General features: G+C 38.6%; 1 protein-coding gene across 1 annotated transcript in view; it reads left to right on the plus strand.

Annotated features, from left to right (window-relative positions):
- The first annotated feature begins 2,017 nt into the window (after positions 1-2,017).
- ATPsynF (ATP synthase, subunit F) overlaps positions 2,018-21,565 on the plus strand; it is a 31,951-nt gene continuing 12,403 nt past the window's right edge. Inside the window, exons 1-2 of the mRNA XM_090371319.1 lie at positions 2,018-2,160; positions 17,331-17,429. Of these exons, the coding sequence (XP_090227445.1) occupies positions 2,082-2,160; positions 17,331-17,429 (178 nt within the window). The 5' untranslated portion in view covers positions 2,018-2,081. The remainder of the gene's footprint in view (positions 2,161-17,330; positions 17,430-21,565) is intronic.

The raw sequence follows: 21,565 nt of genomic DNA on the forward strand, positions 1-21,565 counted from the left end.
GCAGCCTCACTCAACTGGAAAACTATCTCAAACTTTTTGGTCTGAAGATCAATCCAGACAAGTCCGCGTGCATGGTCTTCTCATTAAAGCCAAAACCAACAATGATTCAGCCTATGCATGAAGGAAAAATCGTCAAAACCGTCAATAGCAAAGCATCGTGACCTCGGGGTGATCTTCGACTCAAAGTTACGGGTCAACCACCATCTTGAACATCCACGCCAGCAATTGAGTAGAAATTGCTGTATGGCGAAACAGCACCTTCTCTAAGTCAAGGACCAAGCACTACCAAGAGCTAAATCCAGACTGCCATTTTCTAACGCATCATGTACAGAGATTAAATTTGGGGTTCTTGCGACCAAAACCACACTAAAGCTATATGTAGCCGAGATTTGGTTACTGAAATGGGCTACTGGTTTGCTTACTGACTGGGGAAGTCTTAGTAATTTCCACAGCAGCGAACGACAGCGATGGCCACGGCTCTCGGGCTGGAACGATTGACAGTGAAGATGGAAGGGAGACGCCTAACTTTCACTGTAAAAATGCTCACGGAAAAGAAATATTTTTTTAGCATTACCATTAGTAGAGGCATATGATGCAAGAAAGCAAGCTTATACAGCATCAGACAAAAAAAAAAAAACCTTCTCATTTCACCCATCCACTCGCTCCAAATGTTTGTCTAATTCTGACTTGAATTTATTTAAGCTATCAACTTCTACAACGACAGATGGAAGTTTTTTCAGCAATCACCCACCCGCTGGCTAAAGGCAAACTTCGACATATTTACCCTACAACTGCCTTTCCTTAATTTGAATTTATGCCCTCTCAGGCGATTTATGCTCCTGCATCCCTGCTAGAAACATACCTGTATATCATTGACAAGACACTATGGGCTAGTCTTGGAAACCATCTGCACTGCTCAGAAAACCTCATATTCGGCGCAAGAGGAAAAATCCCATCAGCATTGAGCATGCTCAAACCATTCAAGGCCTTATACACCTCAATCAGATTACCTCACAGGTGCCTATCGCCGGACACTGTAATTTGCAAAATTTAAGCCTTTTTTCGTAAGAGTAACACTTTCATCCTTTCACTAATCTTGTTTCCCTTCTCTGTACTCGTTCCAGCAGCCCTACATCCTTCTTAAAATGAGGCTTCCAGACCTGTATACAGTACTCGAGGTGCCGACCGAGCTAGCCAAGTGGGTAAAGTGCCTGCCTGGCAACGCAAAGGTCGTGGGTTCGAATCCCGCTTCGGGCTTGGATCAAAGTACTGCAAAAACCTTGGGAGGTGCATTATGGCCACAGAAGCCAATACGCCAACAACTACCAAAAAAAAAAAAAAAGTACTCGAGGTGTGGCCCGACTACTGCCTTATACAAGGGGCTCACCTCTGGTGAGTATGGGCTTGGCAAACCCAGGGTCCTGAGCTGGATATCACCATTCTTTTCTTTCTTGCTTTCTTAGTGATTCCCTTTTCTCTCTCTCTCTCTCTCTCTCTCTCTCTCTCTCTCTCTCTCTCTCTCTCTCTCTCTCTCTCTCTCTCTCTCAGGGTAGGATAACTTGGGAATTTTTTTTTGCTGGTGCAGCATAAGCCTCAGGTTTCCTTGTTATCCATGGTGCTTCATAATATTAATAATAATACAATGCCATTTATTCTATCAAGAGAATTTGTTTACAATAAATGAACTTGTTAAGAAAAGTAAAATTTCTTGACAAAAAGTTGTAATTGTTCATTTACAACAAGGATAAGTTGTTCGTAACAACTTATCCTTGTCTTCCCTGTTTTTCCCAACAGTCTTGCAAGTCTCTTATAGAACATGTGCAATTTATATGACGCGTTTTAAAACCCGGAACAACGTTGATGACATTTTTATGAATTCTCTTTCTCTCTAATCATAACAATCCCTATTTCCCCCTGAGTCCAGGTTTCAATAAAATTTGACTCTAGCAAATAGGGAATGCTGGGAATGTAGGGATAACGCGAATTTTTTTTTATTTTATTTCAATCCACTCAATTCGATACTGATAGAGGTGAGGTGTACGCCATTTAAACCGGTCGTTATTCCAAGTTAAAGGAGCAAAATGAGATTTGGTGATTATCCCGCTGAATATAATCCTAAAGTTCATGGCCCGTATGATCCTGCTAGGTATTATGGGAAAGGTAAAGATTTTATTGTTCTACAAATGTTTAAATCAAATTAACGGCTTGAGACTGCGAATCCCAAATATTGATTAATGTAATTGTTTTGGCTTTATATAAAAACGAAGATGGTGATGAACCTTAAATAGCATTCGGAAAAAAAAAATCGGCATCCTGTTAGTTATTTACTCTGTTAACCACACCAAAACGGTGGCAAAAAATATAGTTTGTGATTCAAACGATCGGTCTAATAGTTAATCGCCGTGTTTTCGTGAAGATTCTCTTCACCAGTAAAGTTTAACAGTTCTTATAAAAGTAGACATGGCATCAGAAGCTTCTGATGAGGCTATATCTTCAAATCAGAATTGCGATAGTGATCTTCCAAATGACCCCGCAGCAGACAGTGAGGCTGGAGATATAGAGAAGCTTGAAGCACCATCTTCAGAAATACCCTGTCCTGAAGAAACTGATACTGGCGACAAAAGTGACATAGATTCAGGAGAAAACGTTGAAGTTCTGCCTGCAAATGAAAAACAAAATGAAGCTGTTGAAGATAGTGAGAGAGAAGCTCAAGCATCAGATGCACTTGATAGAAATTCTCTTCTTGAACAATTTTGTAAACTTTTGCAAGAACGGAAAGAATTGAAGAAGCAGAACAAGAGATTGAATATTAAGCTAGCATATTATTTCAAAAGTAGAAAGTTAGATGTTGTGCAACAAGAGAAAGGCAGCCCTGAAATAGAACAGCAGTATCTGGCCTCTTTAGATAAACTGGAATGCATAACAGAAAATTTTAAAGAAGAAGATAACAACTATAAGAAGAAGGTGGAAAAATTTAATACTATTCATGAACAAAAGGAGAAGGAAATTAGAGAAAAGACGCAAAACTTAATGAGGTTCAAACAAGCAGTAGCGTTAAAATCTGTAAATAGTCAGACTGGGGAACAAATGAATACTGAACGAGTGGATGAATATTTAAGAAAAGAATTAAATGTAGATCAACTTTTAAGAGAAGTAAGACTTGAAAGTTTAAAGCATTATAACAGTCTTTTGAAAACAGGTGCCCTATTAAAGACAATGGATGCAATGCCAGAAGGTTTAAATGTTGTCGAATTTGAGCAGTTAGGAATGGAAAATCAAACCATCTATATAAAAATTGAAAGCAGAAATGAAGATATGAGCAAACTTCACGTGAAATATGAGGAAACTCTCAATATAATGAGTCATGTAAAAGAAGCACTGAGCCATTTTGAAAATGAGAAACACGAAACAGTAAGAATCTTAAAAGGTAGTGAGGAAGATGTGAAATCAAAGCAAGATCAGTTATTTGTACTCAAGATAAAGCAGGAAGCAAATAAAGCTGAAAGGCATGAATTAAAGCAAAAATGTGCCCTTTTAAAAAATGAAGATATAATGCAAAACTATGAGAAAACAAAGATCACACACAAACATTTAAAAGAAAGACTCAAGGAAATGAAATGCAGATACTATAAAACATTTATTCCTCCTAATATTGCAGAGAAAGTGATTGATATCAAAGATCAATGACATAAATGTGTAACCAGGTGTATTCAGTTAGAATGCATACTGTGTAACTAAAATGTAATAATAAATAAATATAAAGGATTGCAAATTTATGCTTATGAATGTAGGAATAAATTTTTAAATAAGAAAATACCAAAATTATATTTTTCTCTATTCCTGAACTGTTGATAGGAATTTTAAATTGAATTTGTTCTGTTTTAAGCATGTAATATTGTATATGATTTGACTAAAATCCTAATTATCTATGGGGACCACAAAATGTAGTAACCAAAAATTTTCTTGGTATTTTGCACTTGAAATAAATAGTACATGAGCAGAATTACATTGTCATTTACGTTGTCAAAATGCGTGCCATTACAAAGATGATTGTTTCTGATATTGCATTCACCATGAGAGTATAATGGGCTTGCCACTTGTTTGGAGAGGTCTAGATTAAAATCCCATTGAAGAATGAAGCAGTTCTTAAAAATAATCATAGTTAGCCAAGCTCATAGAGAGAGAGAGAGAGAGAGAGAATGAGAATGAATGAAGTTTACTCCAAGGTATTTAGCCTGCATGACATAGAAATTATCGTGTGATCAGAGTTGTACCTATATGATATACATAGTAAATATCATGTTTTCTCTTAGTTGAGACAGACCTTTGCATGTCCAGGTACAGTAATATTTTATCCATATGCCTTTCAGGTTTTTCTTTAAGTATACTACAGCACAAATATTTGTTAATCCTGATTCTTAGCATTCACCTGATATAAGATACTCCCCCCCCCATTTATTTATTAATTTTTAGTTATTGGTATTACATTTTTGTATTTTTAGATATATCTTTTTTTATTCCTTAATGTGTCTTAAGTTAATGTTAGTTCAGGATACTTTTACTGGATGATTGGTCATGACTTGATGTATAGGCCTCTTTCTCTTAATTATAGACTGCCAGTCTATTCCAAGCTAGACACAAATGGCAAAACTACAAATTCTATCTCCCACAAAATTCAAGATTATCCCTCACCCCGAATGTTCTTTAACACCTATGCCAAACCAAGTGTTTGTCTCTCTCCCACAATGGTGAAGTGTTTGGTTTTAAGATAATGGTAGTTTCATTGCTGATAGACACTGATTCTTTCCTAGAAAAACTTCACTTTTGTTACTTTGATTTATTATGCTATGGATGATAAATAAATGGATATTCATTCATGTTTTGTAAAATATAAATTCACAATAAAGATAATATTATTGCTAGAAGATACCTGTTACAGCAATTTGCTAATTTTGTTTTTAAGTGCATGGCATAATTATTTTTTTCTGATGATAGGTCCCTGCTATGGGGGGGGGGGATTAGTCTCCATATGTCAGATAGTAGTAGTGGTAGTAATGGCAAATGATGCAAGAAAGCAAGCGTATATAGCATCAGTAAAAAAAACAAAAAAAAACCAACAACTGTTTGTACCCTCCAAGAATTTGTGTATTCAGCCCATCCATATCCACAACACCAGATGGAAGCCTGTCCCAACAATCAACTGCATGCTGACTAAAGGCAAACTTCCACACATCTATACTGCAACTCTCCTTACTCAACTTGAATTTATGTCCCCTCATGTGTTTAGTCTCAGCAAGAGGAAGAATACTATTAACATCCTTGTCTCAGACAGTTTTTAAATTCTGTACAGTGGAATTAACTGATGATGTTACCAACAGCAAATTCTAAGTGGGAAGCATTCAAGGAATTAATCATGGAAGCTACTAAAAATTTCATACTTATTAAGAAATATTGTTCAAGGTTTAGGCCTAAATGGTTGTCAAATGAACTAATGAGGGTTGTTGCAGAGAAGAAAAATGCATGGGGTGCATATAAATTACCAGGTAACACAGAAGCCTATGGCAGATATAAGCTAGTCTGTAATCAAGTCACAAAGGAGGTTAGGCAGTTTAGAGAAATCTTTGACAAAGGATGCTAAGAAAAGCAGCAAGGATTTCTTTACTTATATAAACTCTAAAAGGAAAAGGATGAATATGATTGGTCCACTTGACATCGATAGTTTGACTGTTGATGATCCTGCTCAGAAAGCACACAAACTCAATGAGTATTTTGCATCTACATTCACACATGAGTAGTTAAGGTTTGAAAATGCCAGAAGTTTATCGAATTTAGCAGGGTGTTAATGATTTTGTAATAACTGAGAGTAAAGTGGAGGTGAAATTGTTGAAGTTAAACATAAGAAAGGCACCTGTGGTGGGTGGGATTTATCCAGTTATATTAAAGGAGCAGCAAAGCAACTAAGCAAACCCTTAGCCATAATTATGAGAGCATCCTTGGACTCAGGGGAGGATTCCATGGACTGGAGATGTGCAAATGTATCCCCAATTCACAAAGGGGGATCGAAGGGTGACATGAGTAATTACAGTCCAGTTAGTTTAACTTTTGTTCCAGGTAAAATAATGGAGTAACTGGTTAAAGATGCATTGCAGAATCATCTAGACAAGACTGATAAGGGAAAGTCTTGTCGGACAAATTTGATTGGATATTATGATGTGGTTACAAAGGAACTGGATGCAAAAAATAATTTTGATATCATATACTTGGTTTTCAGGAAAGCTTTTGACACTGCCGCGCATGGAAGACTACTGTACAAATTGGAGCAGAATGGTATTAAGGGTAAGTTGCTACAAGGGATAAAAGAATGGTTGAGTGGGAGAAGACAGAGGGTGATAATCAATGAGGGCTGCTCTTCGTGGACTAATGTTATTAGTGGAGTCCCACAGGGTCCCACAGTGTTGTTTTGTATATTTATCAATGATACTGATGAAGGTATATCAGGCTTAGTGTCGAAGTTTGCAGATGATACAAAGGTTGGCAGGGTTGTTAATGACAGTAATGCCACTGTTTTCTACTGCAACAGGATCTAGAAAATTTCGGCAGATGGGCTGAGAAGTGGCAACTGAAGTTCAACATTGACAAATGCAAAGTACTGCATATGGGTAGAAATAACCCCAGAGAAACGTACCAACTGTGTGGTATACACTTAAGGTGGTAGAAAATGAAAAAGACCTGGGAGTATTTGTTCAGTCGGATATGAAGTTTTCTAAGTAATGCAGACAGGCTGCCAGGGCAAGTCATAGGGTTTTGTCAATGATGTACGGGAATTTTGCTAGGGAAAAGGAGGTGATTTTATATGTTAGGTGGGTCGGAAAACTGCTAGCTTGGGGGGGAGACAAAGACGAATAGATTAACAATAGCCACTGGCAGAGGTGAAAGAGATTCTTGCACTGCTTCTATTGGAATGAGCAGAAGCCTGAAAAACAAGATGCAGGATATTTCAGAGACTGCTGGGAGTCATTGCAGTACAAGTAAACACATGGGTTGTGTTAGGGTAGCTAAGAATAGAAATAGGTGTATGTATACTTGCGTGTACACCAATGCTAGGAGTTTAGTAAATAAATTTGATGAATTTCAGTTATTGCTCAAAACATCAAAGGCAGATATTGTTGGGGTATCAGACACGTGGTGTCACACAGATATAAGGAATGCAGAACTGGAATTTGGGGAGTACAACGTCTACAGAAAGGATAGACTGGATAGGAAGGGAGGAGGGGTTATGCTATTAGTTAAGAAATACATAAAATCCAAGGAAGTGAAGCCAGTCAACATCGCTGGACAGTGCAGTGTCGAGTCAGTTTGGTGTGACATAAGCATTGGGAGATCAAAATTGAGAGTAGGAGTGTGCTATAGGCCTAATGACTCTGATGAGTATAATAAGAAACTGTACAAGGAAATAGAGTGGGCCAGTAAATCAGAGTCTTATAATGGGAGATTTTAATTTCCCAAATATTGATTGGAATTTGGTGGCTGATCACTCACACACTAGCAAGGCTTTTGTGGATTTATTGGATGATTGTTTTCTACATCAGCATGTTCGGGAGACAACTAGAGGGAGGAATAATCTTGATGTGATTATCAGCAGTGATTCTTCATGCATTAAGAATCTGCAGATAAATGACCCACTAGGTGGCAGTGATCGCAGTGTGCTGAAGTGGGATTTACTCAAAGAGGTAACTACCATTAGGGGTAAAGGGAAGGGTTATTGCTTTCGTAAAGGCGACTACGATGGACTGAGACAGTATTTAAATTCTATACAGTGGGACCAACTGATGATGCCAACAACAGCAAATGCAAAATGGGAAGTATTCAAAGAACTTATCTTGGAAGCTACTAGGCTTTACATACCAACTAAGAAATATTGTTCAAGGTTTAGGCCTGAGTGGATGTCAGATGATCTGATGAGGCATATGGCAGAGAAGAAACATGCATGGAATGCATACAAATTAACACATGACACAGAAGCCTATGATAGATACAAGTTGATCGGTAACCAAGTTACAAAGGAGCTTAGGCAGGCAAAGGCAGATTATGAGAAATCTTTGGCAAGGGATGCAAAGAAAAACAGCAAAGAGTTCTTTACTTATGTAAACTCTAGAAGGAAGGGGTTGAATCAGATTGGACCACTTGATATCAATAGGTCAACTGTTTATGATCCTGCTCAGGTAGCTAACAAACTAAATGAATATTTTGCATCGACATTCACACATGAGGAGTTATTTACCGAGGGGAAAGCCAGAGGTGTATTCAACTCTAGTAGTAAGCTAGAGAATCTTGTTTCAAGATTCTCAAGCTTACTACTAGCCTCATTTCAAGAAGGATGTAGAGCTGTTGGAACGAGTACAGAGAAGGGCAACAAGATTAGTGAATGGAACAAAGGGGTGCTCTTACGAAGAAAGGCTTAAGTTTTGCAAATTACAGTGTCTGGAGACTAGGCACCAGCGAGGTGATCTGATAGAGGTGTATAAAGCCTTGAATGGTTTGAGCATGCTCAATGCTGATGGGATTCTTCCTCTCGCTCAGAATAAGCACTTGAGAGGGCATAAATTCAAATTGAGGAAAGACAGATGTAGGATAGACGTGTGGAAATTTGCCTTTAGCCAGCGGGTGGTTGGTTGGTGGAACAGATTTCCATCCCTTGTCGTGGAAGTTGATAGCCTAAATAAGTTTAAGGCTCAGCCGGACAGGTATTTTGAACGAACAGAGGGGTGAAGTGGAAGTGTTTTTTTTTTTTTTTTTTTTTTTGGCTGATGCTGCATAAGCTTGCTTTCTTGCATCAAATGCCTCTACTAATGCTAATGCCTCTGTATAAGGCAATGGTCAGGCCATGCCTTGAGTACTGCGCACAGGTCTGCAGGCCTCATTTTAGGAAGGATGTAGATTTACTTGAGCGTGTACAGAGAAGGGCAACAAGATTGGTGAGGGGAATGAAACGATCCTCTTACCAAGAGAGGCTTAAGTTCAAATTGCAGCGGCTGGAGACTAAGCACCTGCGAGGTGATCTGATTGAGGTGTATAAGGCCTTGGATGGGTTGAGCACACTGAATTCCGAATGGATTCTTCCACTTGTTCAGATTACAAACCTAAGGGAGCATAAATTCAAATTGAGGAAAGACGGATGTAGAATAGATGTGCGGAAATTTGCCTTTAGCCAGCGGGTGGTTAATTGCTGGAAAAAACTTCAATCTGTCGTTGTGGAAGTTGATAGGTTAAATAAATTTAAGGAGAAACTGGACAAAGATTTAGAGGGAATTTTTTTGCGGATTTTTTTTTTTTTTTTTTTTTTGCTGATGCTGCATAAGCTCATACACTTGCTTTCTGTTATATCACATGATACCATCACCTCCACTACTACTACTATCTTGATACACTTAAATAGAAAGGGTGCAAGAATATTTGATCCCACCTAACACTGCCTTGATGCTATCAAGGCAGTGTTAGGTGGATCGGAAAACTGCTAGATTGGGGGAATTCACTGACTAAAATATTAACTTTAGCCTAAACTGGAATTCACAAACTAAAAGATTAATGCAGGCAGAGGCAAAAGTGATTCTTGCACTGCTTCTGTTTTAATGAGCAGCAGCCTGGAGAGCAAGTTACTGTGGACTTCAAGAGCTGCTGGGAGGCATCACGGAACAAGTAAATACATGGGCTCTGTTAGGGTAATTAAGAGTAAGAACAAGTGCATGTATACTTGCATGTACTGTACACTAATGCTAAAAGTATAGTAAATAAATTTGAAGTACTGATCAAGACATCAAACGCAGATATTGTTGGGATATCAGAGGCATGGTGTCACACAGATATAAGCAATGCAGAATTAGAATTTGGAGAGTACAATGTGTACAGAAAGGAGAGACAGGATAGGAAGGGAGGAGGGGTTATGCTGTTAGTTAAGAAACATAAAATCAAAGAAGTGCATCTATTTGGCATGAGTGGACAGTGCAATGTTGAGTCTGTTTGGTGTAAACACTGGGAAAGGAAAAATGAGAGTAGGAATATGTTATAGGCCTAATGACTCTGATGAGTACAATGAACAGTTGTGCAGAGAAATAGAATGGGCCAGTAAATCAGAATGTCTTGTAATGGGGGATTTTAACTTTCCGGATATTGATTGCAACTTGTGTATTTGGTCACTCGCATGCTAGCAAGACTTGTGGATTTATTGGAGGATTGTTTTCTACAGCAACATGTTCGAGAGGCAACCAGAGGAAGTAATACCTTTGATGTGATTATCAGCAGTGATTATTCATGCCTTAAGGATTTGCATATAAAGGAACCACTAGGTGACAGTGATCACATTGTAGTGATGTGGGATTTACTTAAAGATGTAACTACTGTCAATGGTAAAGGGAAGGGTTTTTGTTTTCGTAAAGGTGACTACAGTTGTCTCAGACAGTTTTTATTTACACAAGTGGGATCAACTGATGATGTTACCAACAGTGAATTCTAAACGGAAAGCCTTCAGGAACTTAATTGTGGAAGCTACTAGGCTTTTCATACACTGAAGAAATATTGTTCAAGGTTCAGGCCTAAATGGATGTCGGATGAATGAATGAAGCTCGTGGAAGAAAAGAAAAATGCATGGGATGCATATAAATTATCAGGTGACACAGAAGCCTATGACAGATATAAGCTAGTCTGTAATTAAGTCACAAAGGAGGTAAGGCAGATTATGATAAATCTTTGCCAAAGGACACAAAGAAAACCAGCAAAGAGTTCTTTACTTGTGTAAACTCTGGAAGGAACGGGATGAATTAGATTGGTCCACTTAATGTAGATGGTTCAACTGTTGATGATCCTGCTCAAGTAGCTGATAAACTGAATGAGTATTTTGCATCTACATTCACACATGAAGAGTTATTCAAGGAGAGAAATGCCAGAAGCATTTCTCTTTATCAAACTAACAGGGAGATAAGTGATTTTGTAATAACTGAGAGCAAAGTTGAGGAGAAATTGTTTAAGTTAAACATAAAAAAGGCACCTGGGACAGGTGGAATCTCTTCAGTTATAATGAAGGAGGCAGCAAGGGAAGTAAGCAAACCCTTAGCCATAATTATGAGAGCATCCTTGGAGTCATGGACTGGAGATATGGTAATGTATCCCCAATTCACAAAGGGGTTTCAAAGGGTGACACAAATAATTATAGACCTGTTAGTTTAACTTCTGTTCTGAGGAAAATAATGGAGTCATTATTACCCAGGATTACCCAGACAAGACAGCAGTAATAGTTCAAACACAGCAATGGTTTGTAAAGGGGAAGTCTTGTCTGACCAATTTGATTGGGTACTATGATCACAAAGGAACTGGATGCAAAAAATAATTTTGATATCATATACTTGGATTTTGGGAAAACTTTTGATACTGTTGCACATGGAAGACTGCTGTACAAATTGGAGAGGTATAGCATTAAGGGTAAGTTGCTACAATGGATAAAGGGATGATTGAGTGGGAGATGGCAGAGAGTGGTAATAAATGGACACCACTCTACATGGACTAATGTTATTAGCGGAGTCCCCCAGGGTTCATTACTGGCCCCATTGTTGTTTTGTGTATTTATTAATGATATTAGTATTAGTAATGGCTGCATGGTGCAAGAAAGCCTATGGCTTATGCTGCACCAGCCAAAAAAAAAAAAAAAAAGAACAAAACAATGATAAAAATAAATAAATAATAATAATTAATAAAAAAAAAGGAAAGTAAACCTATCATCATATGCGCTTCCCTGATCCGAAGGTACTATCCAGATGACCTTTTGAATTTCCCCAAACTGTCAGCCTCTATCACCCATGAAGGCAACTTATTCCAGTAATTTATAACTCGCTGGCTAAAATAAAACTTCCTGCAGTCCAATCTAAACATTTTCCCCCCGTAACTTGAATTTATGTCCCCTAGTTCTAGCATCATTTATAATCATGAAAATTTCGTCCTTATTCATTTTACTGATGCCTCTCAGAGCCTTAAACACCTCAATCAAATCTCCTCTAAGGAGTCTAGTTTCCAAACTCTGCAACCCACATATTCGAAGTCTTTCTTCGTAAGGACGCCCTTTTGCCGATCTCACCAGCGATCAGGCGAGTTATCTACCTTTGCACCCTTTCAAGGAGCTCAATGTCTTTCTTTAGGTGCGGTCTCCATACCTGAACACAGTATTCCAAGTGTGCTCTAACAAAAGCCTTATATGATGGAATTATCACGTCCCTATCTCTACTTGCAAAAGTTCGATAGATCATCGATAGGACACCATGGGCCTTCCTTGCAACCTGTTTACAATGCTCAGAGAATTTCATGTCTGACCGTATCGTAACACCCAAGTCCCTTTCCTCCAGTACTGGGTTTAGTTGAACTCCACCAAGTGAATAAGTTATTTTGGGATTACTGCTTCCTAGGTGTAATACCTTACACTTTGTTGGATTAAAGCATAGCTGCCATTTTTCTGACCATTCATGAAGTCTATCTAGGTCTCTATGAAGAAGCTCAGCTTGACAGTGATCATTAACCATTCTACCAATTTTAACATCATCTGCAAATTTATACATCACGCCCTCTATCCCATCGTCGATGTTGTTTATGAAAATTAAAAATAACAGTGGTCCTAATACTGATTCTTGGGGAACCCCACTTCTTACATCAACCCAATCTGAGGAATAGCCAATCACAATCACAATCCTCTGCCTCCTGCAGTGAAGCCATCCTGCTATCCATCTAAGGATTTTTCCAGTGATTCCAACCTGTTCCAGCTTATAAAGCAACCGCTCATGCGGGACTGAGTCAAAAGCTTTGTTGAAATCTAAATAAACAATGTCGAAATTATTCCTTAAATCCAGCTCGTGAGTGACCCTTTCGAAATAGCAAACCAGATTTGTTAAACATGATTTTCCCTTTACAAAACCATGCTGAGTATCCTTGAGAATTTCGATTCGATCCAAATGATCCCGAATTCCACCCTTGATCATTGCCTCCATGATTTTCCCTACCACTGAAGTCAGGCTGACAGGTCGATAATTTCCCACTTCACTTTTAGAGCCACCCTTATGTATCGGAGATACATTGGCACTTTTCCAATCCAAGGAAATCTCCCCAGCGTCTAGTGATGCTCGCATAATTAGCCTCAATGGTTCAATGCACTCACTGGCCACCTCCCTTAAGATTATGGGGTATATTCCATCAACTCCAGGAGCCTTATTGACCTGTAGGCTCGAAAGTGTTTTCATTAAATAATCTGGCGAAATTTCAATATCATTAATTACATCTTTTTCAACTTTGCTCCCACAATTTCCCATTGCTCCAAAAGGTTTTTTCATTTGTAAATATCGATGCAAAATAACTGTTGAGTTCATCTGCAACAGCAGCTGCCTTTCCCTTACTTAAATATATGATCTGGTTTGACCTGCTCTTCTTGGCATTTATATATGTGAAGAATTCTTATCCCTCCCCCCCTCTTTGCTCTGCTTGCTAGTGATTTCTCATAAACTGCCTTTGCCTGTCGAACCTTTTCTGTGGCTCTATTACAGATCACCTTGTAGCTGTTATAGGTCAGTACTTTTTATTGCTCTTAACCTTTCCATGCCACCTTTTCTGCTCAAGTAATGTGGCAACTTCACTATTCATCCAACTTGGAACCCTCCTCACGGAGAATTTTTTTTAATGGTATATACGCATTCAAGGCATCTGTGATTAATGTTTTAAAAGCATACCACAGTTCAAATGTGTTCATTCTCTGCAAGATATCTACCCAGTTAATAGAGGCCATGTAGTACCTTAAGGCATCGTAATTTCCTTTTCTGAAATTAAAACCCATTCCTTTGCCTTTTACTGCTGCTACCTCTCTCATCATCATCCATCGTAGAACTCCGTGATCACTTCCTGCTACTGGTTCCTCTACTGTCAGCCTTGTTATGTCATCTGATTCATGGGTGATGATGAGGTCTAGGATATTCTTTTCTCTAGTACTTTACCTGACATGTTGATACAAATAACAGTCATCTAGTTGATTTAAAAATTTTGTTCCCCGTGTTGAGTTTCCTTCCCATTTTCTCCAATCAATTAGAGGCAAATTGAAATCACCCATAATAAGACATTGATGCTTACTTGCCCATTCCATTTGAATGTAGAGGCTTTTGTCATAATCTTCACAATCACCTGGTCTGTAGATTACTCCTACTCGCATTATACCTTTGTTTCCAACTATCTCACACCATACAGATTCTATACTAGCATGTGAAACGTCTGAATCTGGGAAAGCTATCGTTGCACTCAGGCTGCTTCTGATAAGAAGCATTACCCCACCACCCCTTCTATCTACCCTGTCCTTCCTAAATGCATTATACAAGCCGGACTGAAACTCATCATCCCCAATTTCCGGGTGGCACCACGTCTCCGTAAGCCCTATTATGTCCGCATTACTTGTTTTAACCAGCAGGTCGAATTCGCTCATTTTATTGACGACACTTCTAACATTACTGTATAAACAATTAAGACTTGCTGTTTTTGAATATTTAACAACCCTTGAAGTTTTTTAGGCTCTCTTCCCTGGCATTAGCTACCTGCTCATGTAAAACGTTTCTGCCCCCGGAACATGTAGATAATACCTCCAGTTGGGGTAACAGATAAGAACTCTTAAGGTATGGATGAAAGTATATCTCATATGGATGCAGGTATATCAGGTAAATGTCCAAGTTTGCAGATGATACAAAGGTTGGCAGGATTGTTAATGACAGTAAAGACAGTATGCTACTGCAACAGGTTCAAGAAAAGTTAGGCAGATGGGCTGAGAAGTGGCATCTGAAGTTTAACATTGACAAATGCAAAGTACTCCATATGGGTAGCAGTAACCATATGGAGAAATGTACCAAGTGTGTGGTATTAGTAACCATAAGAGAAATGTACCAAGTGTGTGGTATTACACTCTGGGGGTAATTGCGCAGTCAGATATGAAATTCTCGGAGCAGTGCAGATGGGCTGCCAGAACAGGTCATGGAGTTCTGTCAATGATATATAGGAATTTTGCCAGCAGAGACAAGGAAGTGATTATCCCTTTGTATAAGGCAATGGTCAGGTCACAGGTCTGGAGGCCTCATTTTAGGAAGGATGTAGAGTTGCTAGAATGAGTATAAGGGCAACAAGATTGGTGAGAGGAACAAAGTGGTGCACTTATGAGGAAAGGCTTAAGTCCTGCAAGTTGCAGCATCTGGAGACTAGGCAACTGTGAGGTGATCTGATCTGATCAAGGTGTATAATGAATGGTTTGAGCAGGCTCGATGCTGACAGGATGCTTCCACTTGCTCAGACTAAGAACTTTGAGGGGCATGGATTGAGGAAAGACAGTTGTAGAATAGATGTGCGGAAGTTTGCCTTTAGCTATTAGGTAGTTGATTGCTGGAACGACTTCCATCTGTTGTTGTGGAAGTTGATAGCTTAAAAAAAATTTTTTTTTTTTTTTTTTTTGGCTAATGCTGTATAAGCTTGCTTTCTTGCATCATATGCCTCAACTAATGCTAACATTCAGTTCTCAATCCAGTCAAGGCTTTAAATGTCTCAAGCTGACCAGGCTAGCCAAGTGGGTAAAGTACCTTCCCGGCAACCCAAAGGTCGTGGGTTCGCGGGTTCGATTCCCGCCTCGTGCTTGGACCAAAGTACTGCAAAAACCTTGGGAGGTGCAATATGGCTACAGAAGCCCGTGCGCCAACAACTACCAAATCAAAAAAAAAAAAAAAAAAAAAAATGTCTCAATTGGATCTCCTCACAGGAGCCTGGTCTCAAGACGCTGCAATTTGCAGAACTGAAGCCTTTCTAGGTACGTGCACCCTTTTGTTCCCTTCACCAATCTGGTGGCCCTTCTCTGCACCTGTTCCAGCAGATCTACATCACTTTCTAAAGTGAGGTCTCCAAACCTGTATACAATACTCAAGATGTGGCCTTATACAAAGGGATAATCACCCTGCCTTATCCCTGCTAGCAAAGTTTCTGTATATCATTGAAAAACCCCATGAGCTATCCGGGCAGCTCATGAAATGAACACAGATGCATGAGTATTGGGGAGGGACACAGGTTGTAACATCTTGTTAAATATTACTAGAAAATGTTGAATGGTTTCCCCTCACAGAAACTCATTTCTCATACATCAAACACACAAACTGGACCTCAAGTTCATGTAATTTACAATCAGTACATTAATCCTTCATGGCTATAGTTGCAATACAAATACATTTTTTTTTTTTTTTTTGTCACTACATCCCTGTGCTAGGAGTTGATATTTGGCATGCCTGGTACAATTTTCGAATTGGTATATCAGGCTTAATGTCCAAGGTTGCAGATGATATAAAGGTTGGCAGGGCTGTTAATGACAGTACGCTATGGCAACAGAATCTGGAAATGTTGAGCTGAGAGGTGGCAACTGAAGTTTAACTTTTACAAATGCAAAGTACTGCATATATGTAGCAGTAGTCCCAGAGTAACGTACAAAGTTTGCAGTACTACACTCAGGGAAGTGGAAAATGCAAGAGACCTGGGAGTAATTGTGAAGTCAGATATGAAGTTTTTTGACAGTGCAGACAGGCTGCAAGAGTTATTCATTTGTCAATAATATACAGGAATTTTCCTATCAGGGATAAGGAGGTGGTTATCCCCTTTATAAGGCAGTGGTCAGGCACACCTTTAGTACTGTATACAGGTCTGGAGGCCTCATTTTAGGACAGATGTAGAGCTGCTGAATTGAGTACAGAGGAAGGCAACGAGATTGGTGAGTGGAACAAAGGGTTTTTTTTTTTTTTTATTGAAGCTGATTGAAAATCAGCATACTGCAAATTGAGTGTCTGGAGACTAGGCACCTGTGAGGTGATCTGAATGAGTTGTATAAGGCCTTATACACCTCATTCAGCTTGCTCAATGCCTAGGGGACTCTTCCTCTTGCTCAGATTATGCAACTGAGGGGCATAAATTCAAACTGAGGAAGAAAGTTGTAGTAGAATAGATGTACGGAAAATTGCCTTTAGCCAGTGTGGTTGATTGCTGGATCAAGCTTCCATCTGTTGTGAAAGTTGACTGCTTAAATAAATTCAAGGCAGAACTGGACAGACTTTTGGAGTGAATGGATGGGTTAAATGGGGAAAGGTGCTTTTTTTGGTTGATGATCTTGCTTTCTTGCATCATGCCTGTACTAATGCTAATAGTAATGTGTGGTGGGCGGGGACTTGGAACACTGCCAAGTTTAAATTATTGCTTATTAAATGTTAATTATATGTGTTAATGGTTATTTTTTGTTCAATTTGTAGTAGATACTCCTTTTTCTGAAGTAAAATTAGCAGAGCTTGGAAGCTGGATTGGCCGCCGAAACAAAAGCCCACGGGCAATGATTGCTGCTGTAAGCAGAGGTCAGTATAATATATGACTTGTGCACATTATTTTTAAATATGTTTTCCCTTTTGGAGATATTTTGTGGCATTATTATGGTAAGATTGTTTCCTCCATTACAGTAGATTATAATTGAATCATTGCTAAAATATCATGTATATGATACTATGAGATGCGTGATAATGTGTCATGATGAGCTCTATGAATTTTTTTTTGCCAAGTCTCACAGTGTATATATATATAGCATTATAATACTATGCCTTTATTGTAACCAAATTAGTTTTGCCATTATAGTTATGTATAAAAATGATGGTTTTGCCATACTTATACATTGACTATACAGCAAACATGGCAAACTTGTTTTCTATTGGCCGAATAAAGAATTTTGCATTATGTCGAGGGCTGCATGTTTTCAACATTTAAAAAATAATTAAAATAAGACATTTTTTAGGATTATTTAAAATACATAGTATTTTCTAATACTCCATATTACAGTGCACTTTCGGAATAACAGCGCCTTCGGAGATTCACAATGCCGCTATTTCGATTTTTCCGTTATCCATCACCATCTACCATCACCCTCGGTGAGTGGTCAGAGAGAAAACTGGATAACTAATTACAAAAAACAGTTGGCACACCATAAGATGAAAGCTTGTTTAGAAGACCTTTATGCCAAACACGATCGAAAGCCTTTGAGATGTCAAGAGCAACTGCTTGTGTTTCACCAAACTTTTCCATTTAATTTGTCCATAAATGGGTAACAGAATATCACCAGTGGATCGACACTGACAGAATCCATACTGGCGATCAGTGATCAGACCAAAGGTTTCTAGGTAGTTTAAGAGTTGGTGGTTAATTGATTTCTCCATTACTTTAGAAAGAGTAGAAGTAATTGCAATGGGACGATAATTGAATTGGAGGGATTTGTCACCCCTTTTAGGAACTGGCTGGGTATGAGCAAATTTCCAAACAGAAGGAAAAACATCTTTGGAATAAGAAAATGAAAAAAGGCGGCAAAGAACAGGACTAAGTTCAAAAGCACAGGTTTCGAGAACAGATGGTTAATACCATCAGGACCTGGAGCTTTCTTAGCATCAAGATTTGTCAAAATCCTTCTGACATCCTTTTGACAGAAGACCACAGAAAGCATTAAATGGAGCATGTTGGGAATGGTGGGAGGTGTTTTACCAAGATCATTAATACATGAGTTGGAAGAAAAATGGGATGCTAGTAGGTCAGCTTTATCCTTGGCTGAAGTGACAATAGAACCATCTGGTTTTGACAGAGTTGAGAACAGAATTGAGCAAAAGTTGTGGCCAATAGCTTTAGCAAAAGACTAGAATGCTAGGCTACCGTTATTGCAAGAAGCAAGTTTACTACTCTTAGCCTGTTCAAAATCTAGTTTGTACTGATTAATAACTGCTTTACAATTGTTGCAAGCTTTGGTGTAGGCAGAAAATGAAACTGAAGATGAAAATGAAACTGGCAGTAAGCTAGATGATTTTGTAATAACTGAGGAAAGTGGAGGAGAAATTGTTGAAGATAATCATAAGAAAAGCACCTGGGGTGGATTGGATCCATCCAGTTATATTAAAGAAGGCAGCAAAGGAAGTAAGCAAACCGTTAGCCATAATTATGAGAGCTTCCTTCGACTCAGGGGAGGTACTCATGGACTGGAGATGTGCAAATGTGACCCCAATTCACAAAGGAGGATCAAAGGGCGACACAAGTAATAACTCATCAACACTTTGATATCATATATTTGGATCTTAGAACGGCTTTTGATACTGTTGCACATGGAAGACTGCTGCACAAATTGGAGCAGTGTGGCATTGGATGTAAATTACTGCTATGGATAAGGGATGGTTGAGTGGGAGAAGACAGAGAGTGGTAATCAATGGACACTGCTCTTTGTGGACTAATGTTATTAGTGAAGTCCCTCAGTGTTGGGTCCATTGTTGTTTTCTGAACAGGAATACCTCGCATAACGTGGTTTCAAATAGCACAGGTTTCACAATAGCACGGTTTACAAATTGAAAAAAAAATTAACTGCGTTATGCACCAATACATCTGATATGAATGTATATATTATAATGCCAGCATGTAGGCCAATGCATAATGGTTGGGGCGCCTCCGTAGCCAGGTGGGAAGGAGCAGCAGTGCGTAGCACACGCTTCTTGATTAGACCGAGGTTCGAGCCCGTCACCACCAAATATGAAGGACGCGGAAAGGTCAGGGAATGACCACCGCATATCCCGGAGCAATATGGCCTTAGTTGCTAATGCTCCTAAAAACCAAATAACAACAATAACAACAACAGCATAATGGTTCAGAGTTACGCTGACTGTTGTAGCAACTTCCATTATATACGGACTCTGCTAGTATTCCTACATTAGTAAACACTCTAGATTCAGAGCTGGTGAGGTCGTTGATTGTAAGTTGTACAAATATTTTTCGCTGTGTATTTTTATTAAAGATTATTTTTTAAAAACATTACACCTTTATACACAAATATGAGTAGGAAGAAGAAATGTAATGGTGCTGAGTGTTCTAAACATAAATGGTTGGCACTAGATGATAAACTAGAAATTATAAAACAATATGAGAACTGTGCATCATATGCTAAGATAGCACAGGATGAGAATATGATCAGTACAAACACTTCTAAAGAATAAAGATAAAATAAAAGAACATGGAATAGCAACAGCATCTTATATGTCAGAATTATTTTGTTAAAAATAGTAGCTCTGAAATGTATAATATGGAACGTTAATGTTATGGATTGAAGACTGTAACCAGAAAAGAATTCTGTTAAGTCAGATGACGATTCAAGCTAAAGCAAGCAGCCTCTATTCACTACTAACAAAAGAAAAATGGCAAGGAAGAAGAAAGTTTTTGTGTAAGCCGTGGTTGGTTTTACAGGTTTAAAAAACGTATGGGGCTCCACAATGTTCGACTTAGTGGTGAGAGTGCCAGTGCTGACGATGAAGCAGCTGCAAGATTTCATGATGATCTAAAAACACTGATTGAAGATAATGGTTACAAGGATGATCAAATTTTCAACACGGATGAAACGGGATTATTTTGGAAGAAGATGCCATCATGCACTTATTTGGCAGAAAAAGAATTGACCCAACTAGGATATAAAGCCGCCAAAGATCGATTAACCGTTTTACTAGGTGCAAATACATCTAGTGACTTTAAATTAAAGCCTATGCTGATGATATATAAATCAGAAAATCCAAGGGCTATATAAACCTTTTCAAAAAATACTCTTCCTGTTATATGACGGTCAAACAGGAAAGCCTGAGCAATGAAACAGCTCTTTGAAGATTGGCTTGTAAATTATTTTTGCCCTGCTGTTAAATGCTATTGCAAAGACAATAATATGGACTGTAAAATTCTGTTACTATTAGACAATGCGCCAGGTCATCCTACTTATCTTACGGACCTGAACAAAAATGTCAATGTTATTTTTCTGCCACCGAATACAACTTCTTTGTTACAACAAATGGATCAGGGTGTTATTGCCACATTTAAGGCTTTTTATATGAGATGTACCTTTGGATAAGCATTACTGTAACAATGGAAGAAAATGCCATATCTTTATGTGTTTGTTTGTTATTTGGATTTTAGGAGCATTAGCAACTAAGGCCATATTGCTCCGGGATATGCAGTGGTCATTCCCTGACCTTTCCACATCCTCCGTATTTGGTGGTGACGGGCTGGAACCCCGATCTAATTAAGAAGCGTGTGCTACGCACTGCTGCTCCTTCCCACCTGGCTACGGAAGCGGCATCTTTATGTGAATTTTGGAAACTTTACAATATCCAAAATGCTATTGAATACATATGTGAATCATGGCTTGAAGTAACTGCGAACAACATGTGAGCTGTTTGGAAAAATCTTTTGCCGAATTGCACCAATGTTAATTATACCAGTTTCGAATCTCAAATCAAAACAGTTTCTGAAAACGTGCAGCTTGAGAAAGATCATCTTGGATTTGAAACCTTGGATTGGGACAGTGTGCATCAATGCATTGACTCTCATTCCGATGACCTTGCTGATGAAACACTTGTGGAAATGGAGCAGCAACGCTTATATGAAGAAGAAGAAAATTTTACATCCACGAAAGAATTCACAATTGATGAATTGT

The sequence above is a fragment of the Mastigoproctus giganteus genome, chromosome 4 (genome assembly GCF_048544385.1).
Source record: "Mastigoproctus giganteus isolate SK-2022 chromosome 4, ASM4854438v1, whole genome shotgun sequence".
NCBI classification, from domain to species: Eukaryota; Metazoa; Arthropoda; class Arachnida; order Uropygi; family Thelyphonidae; genus Mastigoproctus; species Mastigoproctus giganteus.